The sequence below is a fragment of the Pipra filicauda genome, unplaced genomic scaffold, assembly GCF_003945595.2.
Source record: "Pipra filicauda isolate LSUMZ 115617 unplaced genomic scaffold, ASM394559v2 scaffold151_size3305965_pilon, whole genome shotgun sequence".
Lineage (NCBI taxonomy): Eukaryota > Metazoa > Chordata > Aves > Passeriformes > Pipridae > Pipra > Pipra filicauda.
This window is the reverse complement of record NW_024104007.1, coordinates 3,147,632-3,172,032: the sequence shown is the minus strand read 5'-3', so window position 1 is coordinate 3,172,032 and position 24,401 is coordinate 3,147,632. Positions and strand designations below refer to the sequence as shown.

Sequence of the window (24,401 nt, the reverse complement as noted above, 5' to 3'; positions counted from 1 at the left end):
GTATGTAAATGCATCACCTCTGTTTTAAGGAAAGACCATCGTTTTATTGATTTTGGGCTACCTGTTTCTTGGGTCACTTGTGGGTTCAGCTGCAATAAAGCTGCTTTTGGGAAAAATCTGCTGTTAATTGACTTCCTCATTGACAGAGGCAGTCTCTGTTCTACAGAATGAGTGATTTCAGTGGGTCCAATGGAAACAGAGTTAATGTTTGGGTTATTGCTGGTTATAATGTCTGTGTTTTGCTTTGGGGATGCTAGTTTAAGAAAACTTGTTAAATAGGTTTGGATGTTTTTTAAGGGCCATTGTGAGGTTATATCTGTTCTGCTGCTAAAAATGTTTGATATTCCTGTCTTTGCCTCCCATTCTAATTGTTTAATTTGGATATAGGCCAATTTATGCATGTTTGCGTTTTGAGTGGATTTATAGGTGTGTATTGTTGTATGTTGCAACTTTGTGGAGCATCTTTGGGCTTGTGTTGTATGAGGGTTTTGTTTGTTTTGCTTTCTCAAGGCTCTTGCAGTGACTGTGTATAAAGAGTTATGTGTTTCTGCAGTTGAAATTGTAACTGGTTGTCTGTTTGCTACTTGTTTAAGTTTGGCTTTCCATGTTGTGTATGGCATATTGTCCAACAGCATTTTAAAATAGTGAGAAGTAAATACTTGATTTGGGGCCCCTCTTATTATTATTCTTACCCCCTGGAACACAAAAGAACTTTTTATAATAGCAGATAATCTGTCAATTAGTAAAGTTGTCCTTTTGTGACTTAGAAAATCAAACATGGTAGTTGATAGCTGTATGTCTGCTGTGTTTTGCAATGTTACCTCTAGGTTGTTGGTTCTGTCAGGAGGTGGATGGTGTTGTCCCAGCTGAAATTCTCGCAGTACAAAACCAACAGCTGTCATCGGCAGCAACGCAGTCAGTACACGTGCTGTCCACTTCAACGTCAGTAGCTTTGACTTTGTTGATGGTCTGGGCTTGGGTAGGCAGATGTTCTGTGTGCTTTCCCAGTCTGCATCTTCTTCCTCGAGCTGAAGTAGTAGCTGTAGCCACGTTTGCTGTTCTTCCTCTTTTGCAGGATTCAAAACTGCTTGTCTTTTTTCTGGTTCTCTTGTCTCGCTGAGTTCAGTTTGCCACATCTCAGCTAAGCTTTCTAGGGAGTCAATATCTCTTCTTCCTCCTCCATCAGGCCATCTTTGGCATAGAAGCTGTTCTGAGGCTGGTGAGGGCTGTGGGTTGGTTTCTTGGTAGGAGAGCCACAGTGATGCTTTAACTGTTGTGCATTTGTTGTGAGTTGGTTGAACTGGTGGTGACGGAAGAGACACTTTCACTTCTGCCTCACGGCCGGAGTAAGCTTGCTGTGCCCATGTTGTTCTGCAGCGGTCTCATGGCCGCTGCGCAGCCAAAGGGTGTTAGTGGACCGCCCTGACCCCTGCAACAGCAGTCCGTTCTTGCTCTCCCCGTTGCAGCCCCTGCTGCTGTTGGTGCCCTAGCCCCGAGCCCCGGCTGCCCGACCACGTCCCTGCAGTCTCTCTGCGGTGGTCTCATGGCCGCCGCATGGCTAAAGGGTGCTAGCAGATTCTCTTCTGTGTCCTCTATAGACTCGCCGCCTGTTTGTCCGTCATAGTCACCCTCTCCCCTTCCCGGTGAAATGCCTGAACCTGGGGGTGGCAGCAGAAGTGAAGGCTTCACTTCCGCCGCGCGGCAGGGGCAACATGGCGGTGCCTCCGCTGCCGCTCTCCTTCCACACGCTGACCGTGCAACCGCCGTGGAACGGTCGCCCCGTAACGGTCCTGGGGTTGGCGCTGCTCTGTGACGGTCCCCCCGGCTCCAGCAGCACCGCTCGCTGCTCTGTACGGCATGGTCTCAGCTGCAGCCGTGGGCGCCAGCATAAAGCCAGCATCCCCCCCGCTGCCATGGCAGTTTATGCCAGTCCATAAACAGATCTATGGCACCCACTGCAGTGGATTTGTTTACCAATCTCTCCATCATTTGCTGTTTCACCTGTTCCAGTTTCAGGGCTCAGTCTCCTTCATCTGAAACCATAGAATCATAGAATCATAGAATCGATTGGGTTGGAAAAGACCTCCGAGATCATCGAGTCCAACCCTTGGTCCAAATCCAGTCCATTGACTAGATCATGGCACTCAGTGCCACGTCCAATCTGCGCTTAAAAATCTCCAGGGATGGTGAATCCACCACCTCTCTGGGCAGCCCATTCCAATGCCTGATTACTCTCTCTGTAAAGAATTTTCTCCTGATATCCAACTTAAATTTCCCCGGGCGGAGCTTAAGCCCGTGCCCCCTTGTCCTATTGCTGAGTGCCTGAGAGAAGAGACCAACCCCCACCTGGCTAGAACTTCCCTTCAGGTAGTTATAGACGGTGATGAGGTCACCTCTGAGCCTCCTCTTCTCCAGGCTAAACAACCCCAGCTCCCGCAGCCTCTCCCCATAGGACTTATGCTCCAGTCCCTTCACCAGCCTTGTTGCTCTTCTCTGGACCCGCTCCAGCACCTCAATATCCTTTCTGAACTGAGGGGCCCAGAACTGAAAACAATACTCAAGGTGTGGCCTCACCAACGCAGAGTACAGGGGAAGGATCACTTCCCTGCTCCTGCTGGCCACGCTATTTTTGATACAGGACAAGATCCCATTGGCCTTCTTGGCCACCTGGGCACACTGTTGGCTCATGTTGAGCTTTCTGTCAATTAGTACCCCCAGGTCCCTTTCTGCCTGGCTGGCAGAAAATAAATACATCTAAATACATCTACATACTGTTGCAGTGATGGGCCCTGATCTGACTCATGACTCTGAATCTTAACATAATTTCCTAATTAACATAATTTTAAAATGAGCTAAATGTGAACCCGTTACCACATTCATCTAGGGCTCATCAGCTGAACTTAGGCAGCAGCTCCTGACCAAAGTAGTGTAGAAAGTACAAACAAAGATATTTCACAAGTGGAAGGACCATCCTGTCAATGTTCTGTGGCTGGCTGCACCAGCAAATCACAGAATCATTGAACCTTTTGGGTTGGAAGGGACCTTTAAAGCTCAATCCCCATGCAGTGAGGGGGGATATCTTTAACTAAATCAGGTTGCTCAGGGCCCTGTTCAAACTGACCTTGAACGTTTCCAGGGATTGGGCATCCACCACCTTTCTGGACAACCTGTACCAGTTCACCACACTCATTATAAAAAATTTCTTCCTTATATCGAATCTAAATCAGCCATCTTTTAGTTTAAAACCATTACTGCTTCTTACTGCAACAAGGTCTACTAAAAAGTCCTTTTCCATCTTTGTTATGAGCCCTCTCTAAGTACTGAAAGGTCTTCCTGGAGCCTTCTCTTTTCTGGGCTGAAGAATCCTCTCATAGGAGAGGTGGTCCAGCTGTCTGAGCATCTTTGTGACCTCCTCTGGACCAGCTCCAACAGGTCCATGTCTTTCCTGTGCTGAGGACCTCAGAGGTGGATGCAGCATTCTAGGTGAGCTCCCCCGAGAGCAGAGGGGCAGAATCATCTCCTTCAACCTGCTGGTCACTCTGCTTTTTGAGGCAGCCCAGGATGTGATTTGGTTTCTAGGCTGCAAGCACACACTGACGAGTCATATCCAGCTTTTCACCCACCAGCACCCCCAAGTCCTTCTTGGCAGGGCTGCTCTCAATCCAGTCATCCCCCAGCCAGTATTGATACTGGGGGTTGCCACAACCCAAGTGTAGCACTTGGCCTTGTTGAGCCCCCTCCCAGGGGCTCATTTCTCAAGCTTGTCCGAGTCCCTCTGGATGGGATCTTGTCCCTCAGACAATCATAATGTCCTTTCAGTTGCTGTGGCAGGATCGACTCCTTTTCTGAGCTGACACTCAGATCCTTGGACAACAAAAAGATCCAGTGACAGCAAAAGGAAAGAATAGCATACTTCATGAAGTGCACGGTGACTTTGTTAGAAAGACCCATTTCTGCAAGAGGAACTTGAGGGAAACACAGGCACAGGCATACACAAGAGGCTTCAACCTCTACACCAGGGATAATAGAACACTTTCTAATCACCTGTGCTGCTTGTACAAAACAGTAGTGTCTTGTGTATCAGGGCACTGCAGGTTGAAGAAAACTGCTCAGACTGCTGGATGAAAGCCACTTTCATGAGAAGCTGCTGCCAGTCCCTCATGACAATTTGACACTGGTGTTGTTTTTCCATTGTTCTGAACCAAATGCGGGTGAAGAAAGCAGAGAAAGGTGTGCATCAGTAGTCTTCAGCATTCAGAATGTGAGAGGGAAGGTCTTTCAGATCTTGGTAATACTGGCTAATATTCCTCACCTGTAGGCATTTGTGGCTCTAGGCTTGCTTGTAAACCAGAAGGCCAGAAGAGAACTGTACAATTATCTGGACTAAATCTTCATGCAAAACAGAAAGCCTTGTTTGATGCATCAGTCTCAACAAAGGGGAACTAAAAAATATGTTTAAACTTGAATGTTGGATTCCAGTGAATTAGAAAGACAAAACCGTGAATGAAGCAGAAGATTCTACAGCCTCCCACGTACACATTAATGTATCTTTACTGAAATCCCATTATTATATATGTGGGTGAAAGCTGCTGCCCAGCAAAAAGATACAGAAAAATCAGAAAAGCAGAGGGCACTGCAGACGCCTGATGCCTCAGAGCTCTCTGGTTTAAAGGAGAGGTTTGTTGGGCTCAGAGGGACTGGCAGGAGGGGCTGGCACGTGAACCGACCATCCACGTAGATGTCTTGAACCCATTTCTGAGTGTGTCCATCATATTCGGGAATAAGTGAGAAACTAAATTATAAATAGTAGGGCAAGACTGCTGGGAAAGAAATAAATCCCAGTAAATTGGAACAATCAGTTTGTTCTCCAGTGTTTCCTGTACAAGTAATAAAATCTAATAACTGAGTTGCTGTTAACAGTTAATGACCACTGCATTTGTTAATGGACCCAGACAAATGAGAGCAGTTTAATACAACAAACAGGCCATTAGCTGTATTAATGGTTGGCTTGTAGGAGTTAGGGCTCTTATAAACTAAATTCTGCAGTTTATAATACCAGCACTTTATAAAATGACCTGGTGTTTTCCAAAAAATAAAAAATAATAAGGATCAGGTGAGCTCTAATGTAGTAGTGGAAAATAAGTATGCATGGTAACTAAGAAAAGCTGATATAAGGCTAAAATCTCTTTTTCTAGTCTGCACTGGAATAAATCAGGATCAACAGCAGACACACAAGCCTTATATAGCTTAAATGAGTGGCAGCTCTGCTTTTGACTTCAATGAGTTTGGGATTGATCTTGTAATTATTATCATTAGAGAGGAATTGGATCTTTTCTTTCCCCCCCCCCCCCGACCACAAATGATTCCACAAATGAGATATTTGGTCTTTAGCAGCTGTTTAGAGGTTTAACAAGCACTCTTATAGAAAGAACTATAAAAGGCAAGTGGTATAAATAGACTAAAATTAATACAGGAACAAAACAGAGTTAGTTCCTGCTTCACTTGCCTCTACAGCTCTTTTAATTTTTGTATTTTTATAGTGTATTTAGCTGCAGTTTCATTTACAAGAAGTGTCAGCAGCATTTTTTGCAATGGTTGTTATGAAAGCCACAGTTTTTCCATCACTTTACAGACTGACTGCTGAATGTAACCAGTGTCTGGTAGAAATATGAAGTGGAACAATTTAAGCATTTGCTCTTAACTTGCCAAATGAGGATGACACTAAATTATTACAGAATTATAGGTTACTGAAGAAGGGAATAATTCACACTTTGGTAGGAAAAAGGCTCTAATTTGTGTATAGCTGCAGTGTGAGATAAGGCCAGGTTTAAATCATAAGCTTACAACAGAACTTGGCCAAATTCTTTGGCTTTGTTTATGGAGCTGAATTGCAAGTTTTCCAGACAGACCCCCAAAAACACAAGAGAGAAGTTGCATAAATTTATCCTTGTGGTCACTGTGACCTGAAGGAAGAATGCAGGAGTAAACTCAGAGAGTTGTTCCCATCTATGGCCATTCATCCACCTGCAGGAAATGGTGCCTAAGCCAGTCTAAAGAGGTGTCACTGCAGTTTTTTACTTAGATATGGAAATTACAATCCAGGGGAACAGAATAGGCTCACTGGGTCTCTCCTAGATTCATCGTATCTCAGCCATGCTCTTCCATGTCCTTCCTCTGTTGATTCCTCTCAGCTGGCAATTTGTGGTTTAAGAAGTTCCTGACCCAGGGTTTATCTCATGGTCAGTAGCCACTAGTAAGTCTATCCTCCATAAATATCTAGTCCTTTATGAGGCCACTTATATTTCTGCCCCCCATTTTTGGCAATGAATTCTAAATTATTTTGTGAAAAGGTGTTTGCTTCTATATGTTTTAAACCTGTGACTTCAGAATTTCTGTGACTGCCCTTTAGGTCATGGCTGGGAAAGAATAAAAAATCCCTTCCCATTCATCCAGCTCATACAGTTTTTGACTGTACAGATGTCTCTCACATTTTCCTCTTCAGTCATTCCTTCCCAGACCCAGAAATCTCAAGCTAGAGAGTCTCTCTCCCTTCTCAACCATATTTCATGCCTTTCATTACCTTCATCATCTTTTTTCTGTGCATTTCCTAGTTCTACTCTGCAGTTTTTTAAATGCAGGGAGAAGTGGGGTTGCACATAATAAATGGTATGGGTGTATCATTTATAAAGTTCCTGAGTGACAGTTTTGGCATTGCTGTCAGTTCTGTTTCTAATCATTACCAATAGTCTATTTGTCTTTTTGACTGTTGGTGAGCACTAAGCTATTTTTTTTTCCAGGAGGTTCTCCACCACTACACCAAAATCTTCTCTCAGACTGGCAGGTTATCAAACCTGCTTTTTTATCCTGTAATTTACCCATAATTCAGATTACATTGCCTCTTGTGCTTTATTTTCTGTTTGTTGTCATTACATGTCTTCCAGCATGCTGCTGCTCAGGCGCGTCAGATCTTTTCATTCTTCTCAGGGGGTTTCTGGAACAACTCTGTGTCATCAGCCAACTGCTCAGGAAACCATCCAGCTTGGCAGGAAGCACTGGGAAGAGCCCAGCCTAGCTGAACACTGGAGGGCACGGAATGAATCACCGTGCCATGCCTGGAGCCCGGTCTCCGAGGTGCTGCACAGAAAGAGAAGGGAATCCATGCTCCTGCAGTCCTGCCTGGCTCCCAGAGCTGTGCAGGGATGATCAGTGCTGTCATCACCAGATGGTGCTGCTGCATTCAGCCTCGCAAGGTCATTGTGTGTACGGATGTTTTGATTCCTTGAAGAAAATACTAAACTGGGGATGTTTTTCCACTGTGCAGATGTCTGGAGAGTAGGAACGTTCTGACTTCATGTCACTCCTCAGTTCTCTTTGAGAACAGGACATTTGGCCTTTGGCTGGGAGTTCAGAATAGGGGTGTGTTCAGATGCTGTTTGAGATGATCAGTTCCAGAATGTTCCAGTGTTTGAGTGGATAAACAAAATTAATTAGATTCCCATCATATGCATCCACATGACTGATTTTTCCTCCAGTAGAAAACTGGCCAGCAGTGAGTACTGCTGCTCATCAGAATTACTTACAACTCTAACTCACCTGTTTTTTCCATGAGTTTTAGAATACTTGCTGTTTTTTTAAATGTTCAGGTACAGAATTCATGCTATCACATGGGACTCCAATGCAAGAAGAGCCAATGAGCAGCATGTTTGGGAGCAAAATGTTCCAAACCTTTGCTAAGGCCAAGGATACACCAAGCTCAGCCAAGATCAGAGAGAAGGACCCTCCACAATGCCTGGCCCATGCAGCCCAGCTCTGTGCTGGCCATGGCCCAGAGCACCTTCCACCAAGCAAGAGGCAAATGCATGAATGAAAAATCCCAGATAGATAAGATGGGATAAGGGTGTGGATAAAGATCTTTTAATTCCCAGCTCTCTGCGAGAGCTTTGGGGCTCTTGGCTGGACAGAGATGCTCCTGCTCAGACCTCTACCGAAAGGTGGGTAAGACACCCTGCTGGCAGCTGCTTGGGTTGGTCTCTGCAGGCACAGAGAGAAGCCAAGCCTGCTCCTCACAGCCTTCCCCCTTCCCCTGGCCCTCTCCCAAGTGCCATGGGACACAAGATGTGAAAGGAGCACCAAGAGCCAGAGGGAGACATTTGTAGCTACCTCAGCACTTTCCTTAAGAAGTAAGCTCCTTGCCTCCAGAGGGATGGCCCAAACCTGTAGTTTTCTTGGGGAACGCCAGCACACACCTAAGAAAGCCTGGCAAGGCTGAACTCCTTCCAGTCCTCTGAGAACAGGCACTCCAGCTCTAGCTCCTATTGCTCGCAGTGTGTCTTGCAGGTTCAAACTAGTGGCCTTCAGTGTGTCCAGCAAGATCTTCAAGTGCACTTAATGTTGTGGAAGTGGCCCTTCCGGACAGGGCCCTTTGCAGAATGAAGTGCCCTTGTCCCTGTGTGTATGACCACAGCACAAGGGGCAAAAGCAAAGCAGAAGTGGGCCCATGTGCTGCAGGGCTGAGGGTTTGTGACGTTTGAGTTCCACAATGATGCAGCTCAGGGGGAGAAAGCGAATGTTTATTAACCAAAGGGGAAGGGGAGGGATGAACCTTATAAACCTGTGGGGAAGGGGAGGGCTGAAGCTTCTTAACCTAAGGGGAAGGGGAGGGATGAATCTTCTTAACTTAAGGGGAAGGGGAGGGATGAACGTTCTTCAGCCACAAAGTGGCTGGAGAGGGTAATCAGGCATTGGAATGGGCTGCCTAGGGAAGTGGTAGATTCTCTGTCCCTGGAGGTTTTTAAGATGAGATTGGATGTGGCACTCAGTGCCATGGTGTCGTGGGTTTACTCATCCTTTCCCCCCTGGAACTGAAGGTGGTTGGTTCCACAGGGGTGGACTTTCTGGTTCTGACCGGGAGAAGAACCAATTGAAAGCTTTAGCAATGCCTCTGCAAATTACATATTTAAAAGGCCCCAAGAGAAGCTTACTGTGCAGTAGAAATTGGAGACAGGAGAGTGAAGAGGGAGCTGCTGGGCCTGAGGGGGCCCCGGGTCGCCCTCGGCCCTGGCCCGGCACAGAACAGGGTGGTGGCCATGAATTTTGGCCCGTGGCAGCTGCTGGCCCGGAGTAGAGAGGCTCCTGCAGAAAGGCAGTGGCAGCCACGGAGCGGGTCCCGTGGTGCTTGGAGCAGCAGCAGCGCATGGCACGGAGTAGAGCGGGCCCAGAGTGGCCCGAAGCGGGCCCAGAGCGGCAGCAGTGCACAGAGTGGAGCGGACCGGCTCCCACAGCAGCTCAGAGCGAGGCGGGGGAGGGCAGACAGTGAGCAGTGAGCCCGGACGTCCCACCGTGCCCAGCCCAGCCCAGGATGCTGGAGCAGAGGGAGCGGCAGCAAGCAGGATGGACCAGAGTGTTCCCGCACCCGGGAGCAGAACAGAGCGGAGAGGAGGAGTGCAGCCAGCACAGCTACCGCTGCTGCTCAAATTTGCAACTCAGAGAGAGAGAGAAGCCACGCTGAGCAGGTTATTTCTGGATAGGACTCTGGTGAAAACTATTGGGGTATAGAGACTGAGCTGAATCGCAGAACCTGCGACCCGGGGGAGGTGTGGATCTGACTTGGAGGGGTCCCCTGAGAGCTTGCTCCCCTGGGAGGGACCCCACATAGCAGGGAAAAGACTCAGAGCTTTAACTCCCTGTAACCCATGGTAAAGATGATGGTGGAGCGGGTTGTCCCCCCACAGCCCATGAAGGACCATGGGGGGTGCAGAGACCTCCCGCACCCGCATAAAGAGAGACTTCAGCTATGGCCCTGAGAGTTCTCCTCCTGCATTGATGCAGGGGGCCAAAGGGTGGTTCAAAAGTGTATTTAACACTGTATTTTCTTACTTGTTAGTTTTTATTCTGTTAGCAATAAATTTGGATACTATCCTCCTGTTGAGTCTGTCTTGCCTGTGTGAACCTCTCTCAAGCTTTGGCAATTTTTGGGAGGGTTTGAATCCGGCCAGAGTAAACCCATGACACATGGTCTAGTAACCACGGCAGTAGCAGATCAAGGGTGGGACTTGATGATCTCAGAAGTCCCTTGATGATCTCAGATGTCCCTTCCAACCTGGTTGATCCTATAATTCTATGATTTTATGATTCTTAAGCTAAGGGGAAAGGGAGGGATAAACCTTCTTAACCTAAGGGGAAGGGGAGAGAAGAACCTTCTTAACCTAAGGGGAAGGGGAGGGAAGAACCTTCTTAACCTAAGGGGAAGGGGAGGGATAAACCTTCTTAACCTAAGGGAAGGGGAGAGAAGAACCTTCTTAACCTAAGGGGAAGGGGAGAGAAGAACCTTCTTAACCTAAGGGGAAGGGGAGGGAAGAACGTTCTTAACCTAAGGGAAGGGGAGGGAAGAACCTTAACCTAAGGGGAAGGGGAGGGATGAAGTGTGGGCAGGAGAAGGGAAGGGAGGGAGCTGTCCATAGGGATGGGGAGGCCAGGAGCTGCCTGGTTTTGCTGGCTGGCTCAGTTGGACCCAGCATCAGCTGCAGCTCCAGCTGTGCTGAGAAGCTGACTCGTCCCTTGGTCTTTCGGTGCTGTTGGAGGGACGGTGGTTGTGTCGGTGGAGAGGATTACTTTGTTACTGCCCGTCGAAAAGCGGACAAGGCTGCAGTCCGCATGGTGGAGTAGGAGGGGCAGTCATCTTCAGTCATGACTTCAAGGGCTGGAAGAGAGAGGAATGGAGCCAAGGTAAGAACCTGGATCTGCAGGGACTCGAGGAGCCCCTCCTGAAAGGCCATCCCAGCCAGTTTTGCCATGGCCAGGAGGGAGAAGGGGTCAACAGGATGTGGGAGAAGGGGCCAACAGGATGAGCGGGAAGGTGCCAGCCCTTGATGCCCCATGTGCCCCTGAAATATGTCCCTGCTCTGCCCACAGGGCAGCTTGTCCATGCAGGGAGCAGAGCCCTGCGCAGGTGGGGCAGGGATTGCAGCTCCCTGCCCAGGGTCTGTGCTCCTCCCCGCCAGCCCCCAGTGAGAGCCCACTGTCCTCACTCACCCTTCATGATGGGCTGCAGGTCTTTCATGTGCCAGGCGGCGACTCCTGGGAACACAGAGTGTGTCAGGGCCCCAGCGGCACAGCTCCACCCCATCAGCACTGCCAGCCCAGCCACACGGCCACACCTGGCCTGGCAGGGCTGAGCCCGGGGCATTCCCGCATCGGGACACCCAAGGATCAGCTGGCAGAGGGCGGCAGCAGCTGCCAGGGCACTCGGAATTTCACAGCATATCCCTGGGCTGCATCCTGCTGCCGCTGGAGCAGCTGGGGCTGGGGACGAGCTGCAGTGGGGAGGGAGGGACCGCGGGCTTGTGGCTCACCCATGAACTTGATGGCCGCCTCTCGCAGGGGCTGCTGTGGGCTCTGCAGGTAGGGCAGGGCCTGGCGCAGGTGCTCGTCCCTTCGGCTGACATCCTTGTCCATCTGCAGAGAGCAGCAGGGCACAGAGGGAAGGGTTGGCTGAGGCTCTGCCCCTTGGCCGGGCACTGCCTGCTCCCAGCACTGGCCTCCCCTGCCCACACAGCCCTGAGGCCCAGTGGTGCCGGGCTCTGGAGGGAGCAGAGCTGCTCGTGGGGAGCCTTGGGGCCACCCTGCCCCACAGCCCAGCTGGGCTGGGGCTCCAGCAGCCCCCTGGCTCAGGGGCACCAGAGCCTGGAGAAGAGCCCACACGGCCGAGGGAAGGGAGCAGCGTGTGGGGCACAGGCTGGTGTCCCACAGCTGGCTGCAGCAGTGGGCAGGGGCACAGGGCCAGCCCCACACACTGGGCATCGGGGGTGAGGGCTTGTCCAGCCTGGGGCTGGGCCTTTTGGGTGGTCCTTACCAGGCAATCGCAGAACTCAAAGTGCTGCTGTTTCCTCAGCAGCTGCTCAAGATCCCTTCTCTTGAGGAAACTTGCAGCACAAAGGAGTGTTTTCCGAGAGGCCTGCAGAGCACCAGAGACCAAGACATGGCACCACAGCCCTGGGCACAGCACCTACATCCCTGGGCCAAGGCCAGGAAGAGGCCAGAGCCCACCAGGCACCAGGACAAGAGGCAGTCGAGCCCCCTGCCACGGGGACAGCAGAGCCCACAAGTGCTCACCTCTGCCACGCACTGGTTCTCGTCAAGGCAGTGGAAGAACAGCGGCACCAGGCTCTGCCGCACAAGTGTCTTTTGTCCCTCTTCTGCCAGAAACTCCATCATTTCTCGGAAGAGACGAATGGAGAGCAGCTGCACGTGGCTGTTGTCCTGGTGTAGAAGAAGAGAAAAAGACCTCAGCATTGGCTGCTCCAGGCCCACCAGGCAGAGGCCTGAAAATCCACAGGGCACAAACTATCCTGGCAGCCTCAGAGTCTTACATTGTCAAAGAGTGGCCGAAGTGACTCAGCCAGCTTTGGGGCAGCGGAGCTGAACGCCTGAAGGTCTTCGTCCCGGAGCACATTGAGGAACACAGAGAGGGTCATCCCGACCAGCTCTCCATCTTCATGATGCAGCAGCTCCAGGAGGCTTCCAGCCAGGCTGCAGATGCTTTCGGCCTGTGTGGAACACAGTGCTGTGCTGTGAAGCCCTGAACAGCTGCCCCACCAACAGCTCTCTGGTGGTGCAACCCCACAGGGCCCAGAGGCCAAAGGCCTGTCCCACAGGGCCTGGGCAGCTGTACAGGGAGGCAGGAGAGCTGGGAGCAGCTGCCACAGCTCCCAAAGCCCAGCCAAGCCCAAGTGCCTGCGTTCCCCAGCCCCAGGCTGCCAGTGTGGCTTCAGCCAGGTGTCCCCTTCTCACCATTGAGGGATCCACACTGAGAAACAGGAGGCCTCTGAGTGCCAGGCGACGCCTGTCTGGGCACTGGCTCTGCAGGTTCCTTGACAGGATGGGCAGGACCCTGTCATGACACTCTCTTCCATCCAGATAGTCCAGGAGCTGGAAGGCAGAGAGCAGTGACGGGGTGCCCGGGTGGCAGGAGCCTGGAGCTGCCCAGGGCTGGGCCCAGGCAGCAGCACAGGGCCCAGGCACCGCCCCGGGCAGCTGCGGCTGTGAGAGGGCAGAGAGGGGGAGGCAGGCGGGCCAGGCAGCGCTCGCCATCAGGCTCACCTCCACAAGGAAGGCCAGGGCAGGGAGCTCCCAGCGAGGCTGGTCCCTGCTGAGCAGCCCAAGCAGGTGGATTGTCATCTGGGAATGGAAGGGGACCAAGACACTGCGCAGCTCCCTGTCAGGAGGAAAAACAGAGCCATCGAGCCTGAGCTGGGTGGGCAAAGCTCTCCAAGGACTAACTCCAGGACAGAGGCCTAGATTTTTCCCACCAGCCCTGGACGGAATGGGGATGTTTTGGGAGGTGGCTCCTCCTGTGCACCTGCCTCTCACAGCATTTTCCAATCTGCTCAGCCATCTCTTGCTGTCAAGGCCCTCTGGCCCATGCCCACAGGGGCTGTGTGGAATGCCTCATGCCAAGGGGAGAGATGATGGGGGCAGTGGGGAGAAGGGTGTCTCACCTGGCCAGCAGCCCCACTGCATAGTGGTGGGTGTCACAGCACAGCAGTGTCTCCCAGCCACACTTCCGTTCAATGGCCAACACCTCATTCTCCCAGCGCAGGCGGCAGAGCAGGGCCTTCAGGGTCTGTACTGCAAACCTGTGTGCAGAGTAAAGGCCAGGTCATGCTGGGAGCCCTGGCCTCAGCCCCAAGGGCACGGGAGGGATAGAGGAGTGGGATGGATCACCTGTTGGGGTTGCTGGGAAGGCCATATTGCTCCTGGCATCCCCTCCAGAAAGTGCTGACATCCTCTGGCATCTGCTCTGTGCTCATGAAAATTTGGAAGAGCAGAGCCACTAGAAGATGGGGGGCATAATTGATTACAGCATCTTGGCACTCGGGCTCCTGGATGATCAGCCAGAGTGCCAGGGTTGCCTGCAATAAAATGACACAGAGACAGCACTCAGTGTGAGAGGTCCATGTGGTGGGGCCAGAGAATGGAAGGGAGAGGCCATGGGAGAGCCAGTGAGAGCGGCCAGCCTGGTGTCCCTGAACCTGCCCCTCAGCCACAGTTGTAGCCCAATGCCTGAGGCAGGGAGATGCAGTGGTGGGGGAGGATGGAGAGTCACTGGAGAGGCGACCTGGGGAGGAGCAAAGGCCAGATCCAGAAACTCACAGCCAGGGCAAAGATGTCTGTGTCATCGCCATCACAAGTGGACACGCTGTGCACTGGCCAGTCCTCCATAACTTCGAGCAGTGTTGGCAGCACCTTCTCCACTGTTGTTCCCGAGGAGGCGATGCTGCTCCACATCACTGCAGCAGCTCTGTGGAGTCAGAGCTCTGGGTCAGGGGTGTCTCAGCCACAGCGCCATGGCCTGGGCAGCTGTGGGGGCCCAGGTGACAGAGCCAAAGTGCCTTCAGAGGCAGGGAGGGCACATGGCTGCAGGATCAGGGGCTGATAGGCCAGGGCTGGGACATGGAGGGACCAGAGTGTCCTGGAAGTCTCCATCTCTCTGGCAGACCAGGTGGGACAGGCTCTAGAGGGTGATGGGTTGTAAGGGTTGGTGATCCCTGAGCCACCAAGGCAGCTGGGCCCTGTACCTGTCACACGCTGGGGCACAGTGCAGGAGAGTCATCACAACCTCATGAGGGTTTGTGTCAGCGAGGCTGCGGATGTCAACGTGCTGCCTGACATCTGGAGACACGTGGAAGGTGAGGCACTGGTGGATGTACCTCACGATGGCTGGCACCTGGAGGGGGAATGGGGGAGAGTTGTCAGAACTGCCACAGCGAGCAGGGTGCCCAGTTTCCCCCAAGAAGGGCTTCCCTTCCCACCACAGAGTGCAGCCTCAAAGGCTTAGAGGGCTCAGCAGACACAGTTGGAGGGGCTACAAGACCCCTGGTGGGCAGGAGCCCTGGCCACAGGCTGCTTGCCTGCTTGCTTCTGATTTTAGGCACCTTTCTCCTCTAAAAAGTTCAGACTGGGAGCTGTCTTGGGTTTCTGTGGCCAGGTCTTGGTAGCAGGGTTCTACAGGGGTGGCCTCTGTCAGAAGCTGCTCAAAGCTTCCCCCATGTGGCAGAGCCAATGCCGGCTGGCTCCAGGACAGAGCTGCCCCTGGCCAAGGCCAAGCCACCCAGGAATGATAATAATGCCACTGTGATCCCATATTTAAGAGGGGAAAGAAAATTCTTGCGCAGATACAAATTGCAGCCAGGGAAGAATAGAGTGAGAACATGTGAACCACAACATGGAAAGCAAGGAGGAGGAGGAGGAACTCCGGGTGTTGGAGCTGAGGTTCCCTTGCAGCCCGTGGTGCAGATCCTGGTGAAGCAGCTGTGCTCCTGCAGCTCATGGAGGAGAGCACCAGGGTGCAGAGATCCCCCTGCAGCCTGTGGGGGAGCCCCTGCGGCAGTGAGTGGATTGTCAAAGGAGGCTGTGAGCCCGTGGGAGGCCCATGGTGGAGCTGGGTGCTGGCAGGGACCTGCAGCCCATGGACAGAGCCCACGCAGGAGCAGGTTTCCCTGGCAGGACTTGTAGCCCTGTGGAGGACCCACACTGGAGCAGTTTGTTCCTGAAGGCCTGCACCCATGGAGGCACCTGGATGAGAGGCAGCCGAGACCCCTGCCACAGGGACACCAGAGCCCACAAGTGCTCACCTCTGCCATGCACTGGTTCTCATCATCCCAGCGGAAGAATGGGACCAGGCTCTGGTGCACATCCGTCTTTCCCTCTTCTGCTACCAATTCCATCAGCTCTCGGAAGAGGCAAATGGAGAGCAGCTGCACGTGGCTGTTGTCCTGGTGCAAAAAAAGACAAAAAAGACCTCAGTATTGGCTGCTCCAGGCCTACCAGGCAAAAACAGAGCCCAAAAATCCCCAAGGGCATGAAGATTCTAGGAATCACCAGAGCCTTACATTGTGAAAGAGAGGCCGAAGTGCCTCAGCCAGCTTTGGGGCAGCGGAGCTGAATGCCTGAAGGTCTTCGTCCCGGAGCACATTGAGGAACACAGAGAGGGTCATTCCGACCAGCTCTCCGTCTTGATGATGCAGCAGCTCCAGGAGGCTTTCAGCCAGGCTGCAGATGCTTTCGGCCTGTGTGGAACACAGTGCTGTGCTGTGAAGCTGCCCCACCAACAGCTCTCTGGTGGTACAACCCCACAGGGCCCAGAGGCCAAAGTCCTTTCCCACAGGGCCTGGGCAGCTGTACAGGGAGGCAGGAGAGCTGGGAGCAGCTGCCACAGCTCCCAAAGCCCAGCCAAGCCCAAGTGCCTGCATTCCCCAGCCCCAGGCTGCCAGTGTGGCTTCAGCCAGGTGTCCCCTTCTCACCATCGAGGGATCCACACTGAGAACCAGGAGGCCTCTGAGTGCCAGGCGACGCCTGTCGGGGCACTGGCTCTGCAGGTTCCTTGACAGGATGGGCAGGACCCTGTCATGACACTCTCTTCCATCCAGATAGTCCAGGAGCTGGAAGGCAGAGAGCAGTGACGGGGTGCCCGGGCAGCAGGAGCCTGGAGCTGCCCAGGGCTGGGCCCAGGCAGCAGCACAGGGCCCAGGCACCGCCCCGGGCAGCTGCGGCTGTGAGAGGGCAGAGAGGGGGAGGCAGGCGGGCCAGGCAGCACTCGCCATCAGGCTCACCTCCACAAGGAAGGCCAGGGCAGGGAGCTCCCAGCGAGGCTGGTCCCTGCTGAGCAGCCCAAGCAGGTGGATTGCCATCTGGGAATGGAAGGGGACCAAGACACTGCGCAGCTCCCTGTCAGGAGGAAAAACAGAGCCATCGAGCCTGAGCTGGGTGGGCAAAGCTCTCCAAGGACTAACTCCAGGACAGAGGCCTAGATTTTTCCCACCAGCCCTGGACGGAATGGGGATGTTTTGGGAGGTGGCTCCTCCTGTGCACCTGTCTCTCACAGCATTTTCCAATCTGCTCAGCCATCTCTTGCTGTCAAGGCCCTCTGGCCCATGCCCACAGGGGCTGTGTGGAATGCCTCATGCCAAGGGGAGAGATGACGGGGGCAGTGGGGAGAAGGGTGTCTCACCTGGCCAGCAGCCCCACTGCATAGTGGTGGGTGTCACAGCACAGCAGTGTCTCCCAGCCACACTTCCGTTCAATGGCCAACACCTCATTCTCCCAGCGCAGGTGGCAGAGCAGGGCCTTCAGGGTCTGTACTGCAAACCTGTGTGCAGAGCAAAGGCCAGGTCATACTGGGAGCCCTGGCCCCAGCCCCAAGAGCATGGGAGGGATAGAGGACTGGGATGGAGCACCTGTTGGGGTTGCTGGGAAGGCCATGTTCCTCCTGGCATGCCCTCCAGAAAGTGTTGACGTCCTCTGGCATCTGCTCTGTGCTCATAAAAATTTGGAAAAGCAGAGCCACTAGAAGCTGTGGGGCATAACTTATCAGGGCCTCTTGGCACTTGGGCTCCTGGATGATCAGCCAGAGTGCCAGGGTTGCCTGCAAGAAAACCACACAGAGACAGCGCTCAATGCAAGATATCCATGTGGCAGGGTCCAAGTGTGGGAGGGAGAGGCCATGGGAGAGCCAGAGGGAGCAGCCAGCCTGGTGTCCCTGAACCTGCCCCTCAGATTGATTTGCAGCCCAATGCCTGAGGCAGGGAGATGCAGCGGTAGGGGACGTGACCTGGGCAGGAGCAAAGGCCAGATCCAGAAACTCACAGCCAGGGCAAAGATGTCTGTGTCGTCGCCATCAGAGGTGGACACGCTGTGCACTGGCCAGTCCTCCATCGCTCGGAGCAGCGTTGGCAGCACCTTCTCCGCTGTTGTTCCCGAGGAGGCGATGCTGCTCCACATCACTGCAGCAGCTCTGTGGAGTCAGAGCTCTGGGTCAGGGGTGTCTCAGCCACAGCGCCATGGCCTGGGCAGCTGTGGGGGCCCAGGTGACAGAGCCAAAGTGCCTTCAGAGGCAGGGAGGGCACATGGCTGCAGGATCAGGGGCTGACAGGCCAGGGCTGGGAAATGGAGGGACCAGAGTGTCCTGGAAGTCTCCATCTCTCTGGCAGACCAGGTGGGACAGGCTCTAGAGGGTGATGGGTTGTAAGGGTTGGTGATCCCTGAGCCACCAAGGCAGCTGGGCGCTGTACCTGTCACACGCTGGGGCACAGTGCAGGAGAGTTGTCACCGCATCACAGGGGTGTGCCTCAGCGAGGCTGCGGATGTCAATGTGCTGCCTGACATCTGGAGACACCTGGGATGTGAGGCACTGGTGGATGTACCTCACGATGGCCGGCACCTGAACAGGGAGTGGTGGAGAGTTGGAGAGTTGTCACAGCGAGCAAGTTGCCCAGCTTCCCCCAAGAAGTGCTTCTCTTCTCACCACTGAGTGCAGCCTCAAATGCTTAGGGGGCCCAGCAGACCCATCTCGAGGGACCACAAGACCCCTGCAGCCCTTGAGCCCTGTCCAAAGGCTGCTTACTTGCTTCCGACTGAAGACACCTTTCTCCTGGAAAAAGTCCAGATTGGGAGCATTGGTGACACTCTGAGTGGGGGTGGTGTCATCGTTTCCAATGCCTTCAGTCGTGGCGTCACCCTCTGCCATGAGATCAGTTGGTTCGGTTTCAGCGTTGATTGTGTCATGGGTCAACGCAGTCTCAGGCTGTGCTGTGTCATCCATTGGTGCCGTGGCTGAGCTTGATGTGCCATCAGTCGGCATCGGTGTGGTGTCAGCCCGTGCCACGATATCAGTGTCGGAGCTGGTTCTGTCATCAGCCAAAGCCGTGTCAGGCTTTGCTGTGCCCTCCATTGGTGTCCTGTCAGAGTTTGATGTGCCATCGATCAGCATCGGCACCACGTCAGCCTTGGCCATGACATCAGTGGCTGCAGTGTCAGAGCCGATTGTGTCATCAGCCAAAGCGGTGTCAGGCTTTGCTGTGCAATGAGTCAGTTCGATGTCATCCTTCGCAGTGAGATCGGCCAGTGCGGTGTCAGGGTTGGCCGTGTCCTTGGTCACAGCAGTGTCAGAGGTTTCCGTGCTGTCAATCGGTGCAGTGCTGACATCAGGCTTCTCCTTGATCTCGGTTGTCCTGGTGTCAGGCTCTGCCAGAACCTCAGGTGGTGTGGTCCTGGGTGTTCTGCGCCGAATTCCCATGAATTTCAGAAACCTCTGCACCAGAACAAAAGGCAGGGAAGAGAGAGAAGTCAGACGGAGTGATCCACCAGCGGTGCCAGGCTGAGCAGTGACAGCAGGCCCAGCCCAGGGGGGGATGGCTGCAGGTACCTGAACTGCTCTGCGGAAACGGCCATGGGGGCGGTCCTGCTCCTCTGTCCGGTTCTGGCCTGGATCTGTCAAAGAGCGAGTGCAGGCAGAGCTGAGGGGCTGCAGGAGAGGCCAGGGAACACAGCCCAGCCCTGTGCTCCAGAGGCAGGGCCGGCCCTGGGGTGCCCAGTGGATGGAGCACGGATGCCGTGGAGGTCAGCCTTGGGCCCTCTTCCTCCCTCCCTTTCCCTGAGTGTGTCCACAGGGGATGGGAGGGGGCCAAGTTGGCTGCAGCCAGCAGCCCTGTGGCCCAACTCCAGCACTCACCCTGCTGCAGGGCCTGGAAGTGCTGCATATCCTCAGACTGCTGTGCTGGGGCAGCCCCAGGGCCTTCTCTCGTCCTCTTCAGCCTGAGCAGCCTGCGCAGGCCGGAGCGTCTCCCCGCCATCCCACACGTTGACCTCGTGAGTACGAGAGACGCCTCGGAAAAGACCCTGGTCTCCAAGTCTCACAGAGTGTCTTCAAGGGCACCTTCCCCAGGGAGTGGGAATGCCCAGGAAGAACTCCGGAACACAAAGTCGAGTGGTCTGGCCTCGAGGGCACCTTCCACAGGGACTGCAGGTGACCAAGTCCCGTGGTCTGGCCTCGAGGGCACCTTCCACAGGCACTGGTGATGCCCAGAAAAGCTCCGGGTCACCAAGGCCCGTGGCCTGGCCTCGAGGGCCACGCCCACAGGGAGCGGGGATGCCTCAGAAAAGCTCTGGGTCACCAACTCCCGTGGTCTGGCCTCGAGGGATCTTGCTTTAAAAAGAGCTCTCGGAAATGCTTCGGATCAGCGACGAACGAGTTGGCTGCGAGGAGACTCCTCACAGCACGGCTCAGTCCCGTCCTGACCAGACGCGTGCTCCGAGCACTGTGGCGCGGCCGCGTTGCCGCCCAACACCTATATCAGGATGTGTCACAAAGGGTCCTTGGACAAACTGCTCTGTCCCATCCCATTGATGATGGCCACCATGTCACAAAGGGCTCTGTGACACGCAGACACATGCCCTGAGGCTTCCCCATTGTGGCCAACCTGCCCCAGGTTGGAATGAGTGCATTCCTTAAAGCATCTGAGACAGCCGGATGTGAACTTTAGGAACGGCTGCAAAAAGCAGCAAACACTCCCCTCCTGTGCCACTGCCCCGAGTCCTGGCAGGGATGGTGCCCATCTCCTGCCCCAAACACCTGTGCCCCTGGGGACTTCCCTGCCACAGGGCAGCCAAAGCCAACAGGCTTTCATGGCTGTGCTCTTGCAAGGGGCTGTTGGGAGGAGCTGCTGCAGCAACTGCTGGCAAGGCTTGGCATCTGTCAGAAGGCAGAAGCTGTGGCTCCTTGCTGGAACAATTTCTTCATGGAAGTGATTACCTGCAGCACAAAAGCATCTTTGCTGGGAAGGCACAGAAGAATCTGGCCTTTAATAAACCTAAATTGAGGAAAGCATTACTTCCCATTACTCAACACAGGCAGTTGAAAGAAGTGGCAAACTTCCCAGTTTAACTGAATTGGGAAGACTCGAGAATGTCAAAGGTTTGGAAGTTTGCTTCCCCTCTCAAACCGGCAACTCCTTTGCCTTCACATGGTCCATTGAGAGTCAATTTCAAAAACTAAACAGAAGCAAAAAAACTGGGCATGGTTGTTTGGTTTGCAAGCAGTTTTCTATTAAGGAAAAGGAATAGAATAATTCTGGTAAATGATAAAAGCTCTTTTAGGGAACAAAAGTTCCCTCAGTGTTCCAAAAGCAACCCAAACAAGGGAGGATATGGCAAAAACAGTAATCCTCCCTCTGGTGCAGAGAGCTGACTGGCCAGGAAAGCCTTTGAAGGGCTCTCAGCAAAGTAAAATCTGTATTGGATGATTTGGAGTTGAGAGAGCGAGTGCTCCAGCCTTTTTAAAGCCTTCCGACTCATCCTGTGGACACTCATGCGGGTACTTTAAAGTTCAGGCTGTCTTGAAATCTTGCCTGCAGCCATGAGGGAGTCCAGGGGAAGTCTTCTAAGAACTGTGGGTTGGCCCTGGTGGTCAGGGTGGATTCTGTCCTGGTTCATGTGGACAGCTCCAAGGGACAGCTCTAAGTAAGGAGGAGAGAGAGGACGAAAGTGCCAAGTGACAACTAGTGATGCTCTTGAGAAGGGAGATAGGGGGCTTTTTTATTTGAGGGTGTCATGAAAGCAGCGGAGTGGTGAATCAAGACACGGAAGTGAGAGCAGATACACAGATGATAGAAAGAAATGTTTCTTTTGGACCAGCTCGCTGCTGTGGGATGGAGGAAGCCAAGAAGTTATGAATATTCAAAGAAGGGAAAATAAAACTCCCCAGAATGATCACAGCTCATGCTAGAATGCATTTCAGAAGGAACATCAATGTCCACTCCCCTGCACCCCACCCCATCCAAAAACCCTCAAATAATTAAATCTTCGAGTCTTTCATGAGAAAGGAGTACTCTGTGTTTACTTGGCCATACCTGCTGTTAAAAGGTCTGGAGCTGGTCACTGCTGGACACAAGATCCCCTAGTGTGTGGTGGCTGGATTTTGTACAGTTATGCAATTTCTAAGGTGAAGCCTGTGTTCCTCCCCAGGCTGACCTGTCCCATCTGAGCTCCAAAAAATCTTCCACACTTCTTTTTTCTGGCTAATAGGGAGAGATCAAGGAACTTAGAAGCCTCAGAAGGAGGCATGTCAGAAATCTGATTTCAGACTCTACCAGGTTTTCTGTCAGAAAACCTGCTTCCCTGTGAGGAATGATGACATTACTGAAGCTGTTCCACCTGCTCTCTCTAGAGGAGGTAATGGGACGCCCCCTGCTCTTCCCGAGGCTGGAATGAGCCTTGGCTTGGTGCTCCTGCAAAACTTGGAGCTCTGGAAGAAGAAAAGAGCATGGGCAAGGGGGCAAGGAAGAAAGGGGGTGGGAAACCAGGGGCAGTCTGCTCTGGCATGGCTAGAATGGGAAAGATGAAGGGTTGAGGTGAGAAGAGTGGTCTGGAAAAGTACAAGAAAAGAAACGAGGAAAGAAACACACCCTCAAAAAAGGCTGGAAGCTCTCAGCCAGCCTCGGCACCATCCAGCTGCACTGGGGTTGTTCAAAGGACCATATCCTAGGCATTGCAACCTCACTGGGACGATGTCAGCCAAACAGTGCCACAGGGAAAGCAGGATTTTCTTGTTCGCTACTCAGTCACCCCATTTTGCTGTGAACTTTGGAAAGCAGTTAAAAAATCTTTTCATTCCGACTTTATTAAGAAAGTGCGATCAAAGCTCCCAAGAAACGCGCCCCAAAACAAAGCCAGTGCCAAAAACGTTAATCCGCTGCAATTACTGCCCAACCGGCAGAGCTGTTCCAATAAAGATTCCAAGGCAAACCCATCCCATCCCGATGTCCTCCTCCGTGCGAGCGGCTGGGGCAGCGCTGCCCTGGGTCATTGCTCTGGCCGTGCAGGCGCCGAGATGCCGCAGGTCGGAGCAGGGGCAGGCTCAGCCCTCGCCGGGAGATGCGGAGCGGCGGGTTTGGAGCCCGGCGGGCGGGGCGGAGGTTTGTCCCGGCCTTGTCAGCGGCTGTGTGTCCCCGCCGCGCTTCTCGGGGCTGGGCAGCGGCTCCTCCCGGCGGCAGCTCCCGGCTCCTGCCGGCCGGGCCTGGGCTAAAGCGGGGCGGGACGGGAGCGAGCCGAGCCGGGCGCCCGCCCGTCCCCAGCCCGGGCCCGCCCCCGCGGCGCGGCTTCGCGGCTCCTCCCCGCCCGGCACCGCCCCACGCCCAGGTGTCCCCGAGTCGAGCACAGCCCGGCCGAGCTCAGCCCCGCCCAGCCCAACCCAACCCAACCCAACCGAGCCGCTCCCCCCAGGCAGGAGGAGGCCGGGCCGGGCGGTGGAGCGGCTGCGGGAGGCGGGCGGTGCGCGGCGGTTCCGCAGCTCCGGCATGGCCCGGGGGCGGGCGCGGTGCCGCCGCCCGGCCCCTTGAGGAGGTGCGGCGGGGCTGCTGCCGGCCCGGCAGGAGAGGCTGGGTGCGTGTCCCGGCGGGAGAGCGCTGTGGCTGTGCTCCGGGCTCCCGGCGGGGCGGGCATGTCCGGAGCCATGAAGTTCAACGGCGACCTGAAGGTGCGCATCGGGGAGGCGGTGGGGCTGCAGCCCACCCGCTGGTCCCTCCGGCACTCGCTCTTCCGCAAGGGCTACCAACTCCTGGATCCCTATGTCACCGTCAGCGTGGACCAGGTGCGCGTGGGGCAGACCAGCACCAAGCAGAAGACCAACAAACCCACCTACAACGAGGAGTTCTCGGCCACGGTCTCCGACGGCCATCAGATCGAGCTCTCCGTCTTCCACGACACCCCCATCGGCTACGATGACTTCGTGGCCAACTGCACCTTGCCCTTCCAGGACCTCCTGCGCTCCGCCGGCCCCAGCGACAGCTTCGAGGGCTGGGTGAGTGGCCGCTTTCTGTGGGGGAGAAGCTGAGCCGGACTCCTCTCGCAATGAATGGAGACGCCGGAAGGGGACTCGCAGAGCTGGGGCTTGTCCTCGCCTGCCTGTGCCGCAGCCGCGCGATGTGTGTGTGTCTGCACGGACACAGGGCTGTTCCTTCCCGCACTTCTTTGTGCCCCTCTGCTTTAGGTTGGCATAGGCTGCTGCTGCAGCTGATGCGTTTGGGGACCCTAAGAGCAAAATGTCTCAGGTGTGGTAGCTGGAGGGTGCAGCCGCTGGAGCAGTCTGTCCTCTTTGTAGACTACCAGAAGACTTGGAATAGATAACTGAGAGGAAGGTGTCCATTCTTCCTCCTGCTTAGCACTGCACAGAGACGTACTTGGAGACGTGGATAGCTGGGGTTGTATTTCTGCTCAGCTCTCCACATGCTTGCACAAGAGTTTGCTGTGTGCCTGCGAATTTCTGGGACTTCTTACCAGAATGTCAGGAGTAGCCTTGTGTCTGTTCTGTACAGTGTTGTTCTGGGTGAAGACAGTTTCACGTAGAGCTAGTTCTAGGTTATTTCCAAGTCAATGTCACTTGCATCCAGCCCAGAGAACGTCCTTTATGCCTTAGTCGTGATGTCAGAGAAATAGTACAGGCTCTAAAGTTGCACCTTTGCTTCCAGGACTGTAAAGGAGGAGCAAGTGATTGTGTTGATCCAGACAGTAGTTTGCTTATCAGAGTTAGGGGGAAAAGGCATTTCGGAGTAGAGAAGGTGCAGAAGAGA

General features: G+C 54.0%; 2 protein-coding genes across 2 annotated transcripts in view; one reads left to right on the top strand and one right to left on the bottom strand.

Annotated features, from left to right (window-relative positions):
* Nucleotides 1–10,393: 10,393 nt before the first annotated feature.
* LOC113985713 lies at nt 10,394–20,138 on the bottom strand. The gene is made up of 23 exons (XM_027716726.2): nt 19,508–20,138; nt 19,202–19,266; nt 18,401–19,087; nt 18,069–18,217; nt 17,644–17,791; nt 17,235–17,422; nt 17,009–17,146; nt 16,611–16,725; nt 16,302–16,439; nt 15,891–16,067; nt 15,633–15,773; nt 14,577–14,725; nt 14,152–14,299; nt 13,723–13,910; nt 13,497–13,634; nt 13,099–13,213; nt 12,790–12,927; nt 12,369–12,545; nt 12,112–12,258; nt 11,852–11,953; nt 11,352–11,454; nt 11,032–11,076; nt 10,394–10,699 (listed from the first exon to the last, which is right to left on the bottom strand). Exons 1-23 carry the CDS (start codon nt 19,626–19,628, stop codon nt 10,608–10,610), a joined length of 3,609 nt encoding a protein of 1,202 aa, XP_027572527.1. The 5' UTR covers nt 19,629–20,138; the 3' UTR covers nt 10,394–10,607.
* Nucleotides 20,139–23,040: 2,902 nt separating this feature from the next.
* PRKCH (protein kinase C eta) overlaps nt 23,041–24,401 on the top strand; it is a 118,986-nt gene continuing 117,625 nt past the window's right edge. The window contains exon 1 of the mRNA XM_027716633.2: nt 23,041–23,632. Within this exon, the coding sequence (XP_027572434.1) occupies nt 23,273–23,632 (360 nt within the window). The 5' untranslated portion in view covers nt 23,041–23,272. The remainder of the gene's footprint in view (nt 23,633–24,401) is intronic.

Coding starts and splice junctions, on each gene's coding strand:
- LOC113985713 (XM_027716726.2), bottom strand. CDS start 19,628: ATGGCGGGGAGACGCTCCGGCCTGCGCAGGCTGCTCAGGCTGAAGAGG. Junction 17,147..17,234: donor CTTCCCAGCAACCCCAACAG/GTGCTCCATCCC, acceptor CTCTGCACACAG/GTTTGCAGTACAGACCCTGA. Junction 11,455..11,851: donor TTGAGTTCTGCGATTGCCTG/GTAAGGACCACC, acceptor TGCTCTCTGCAG/ATGGACAAGGATGTCAGCCG.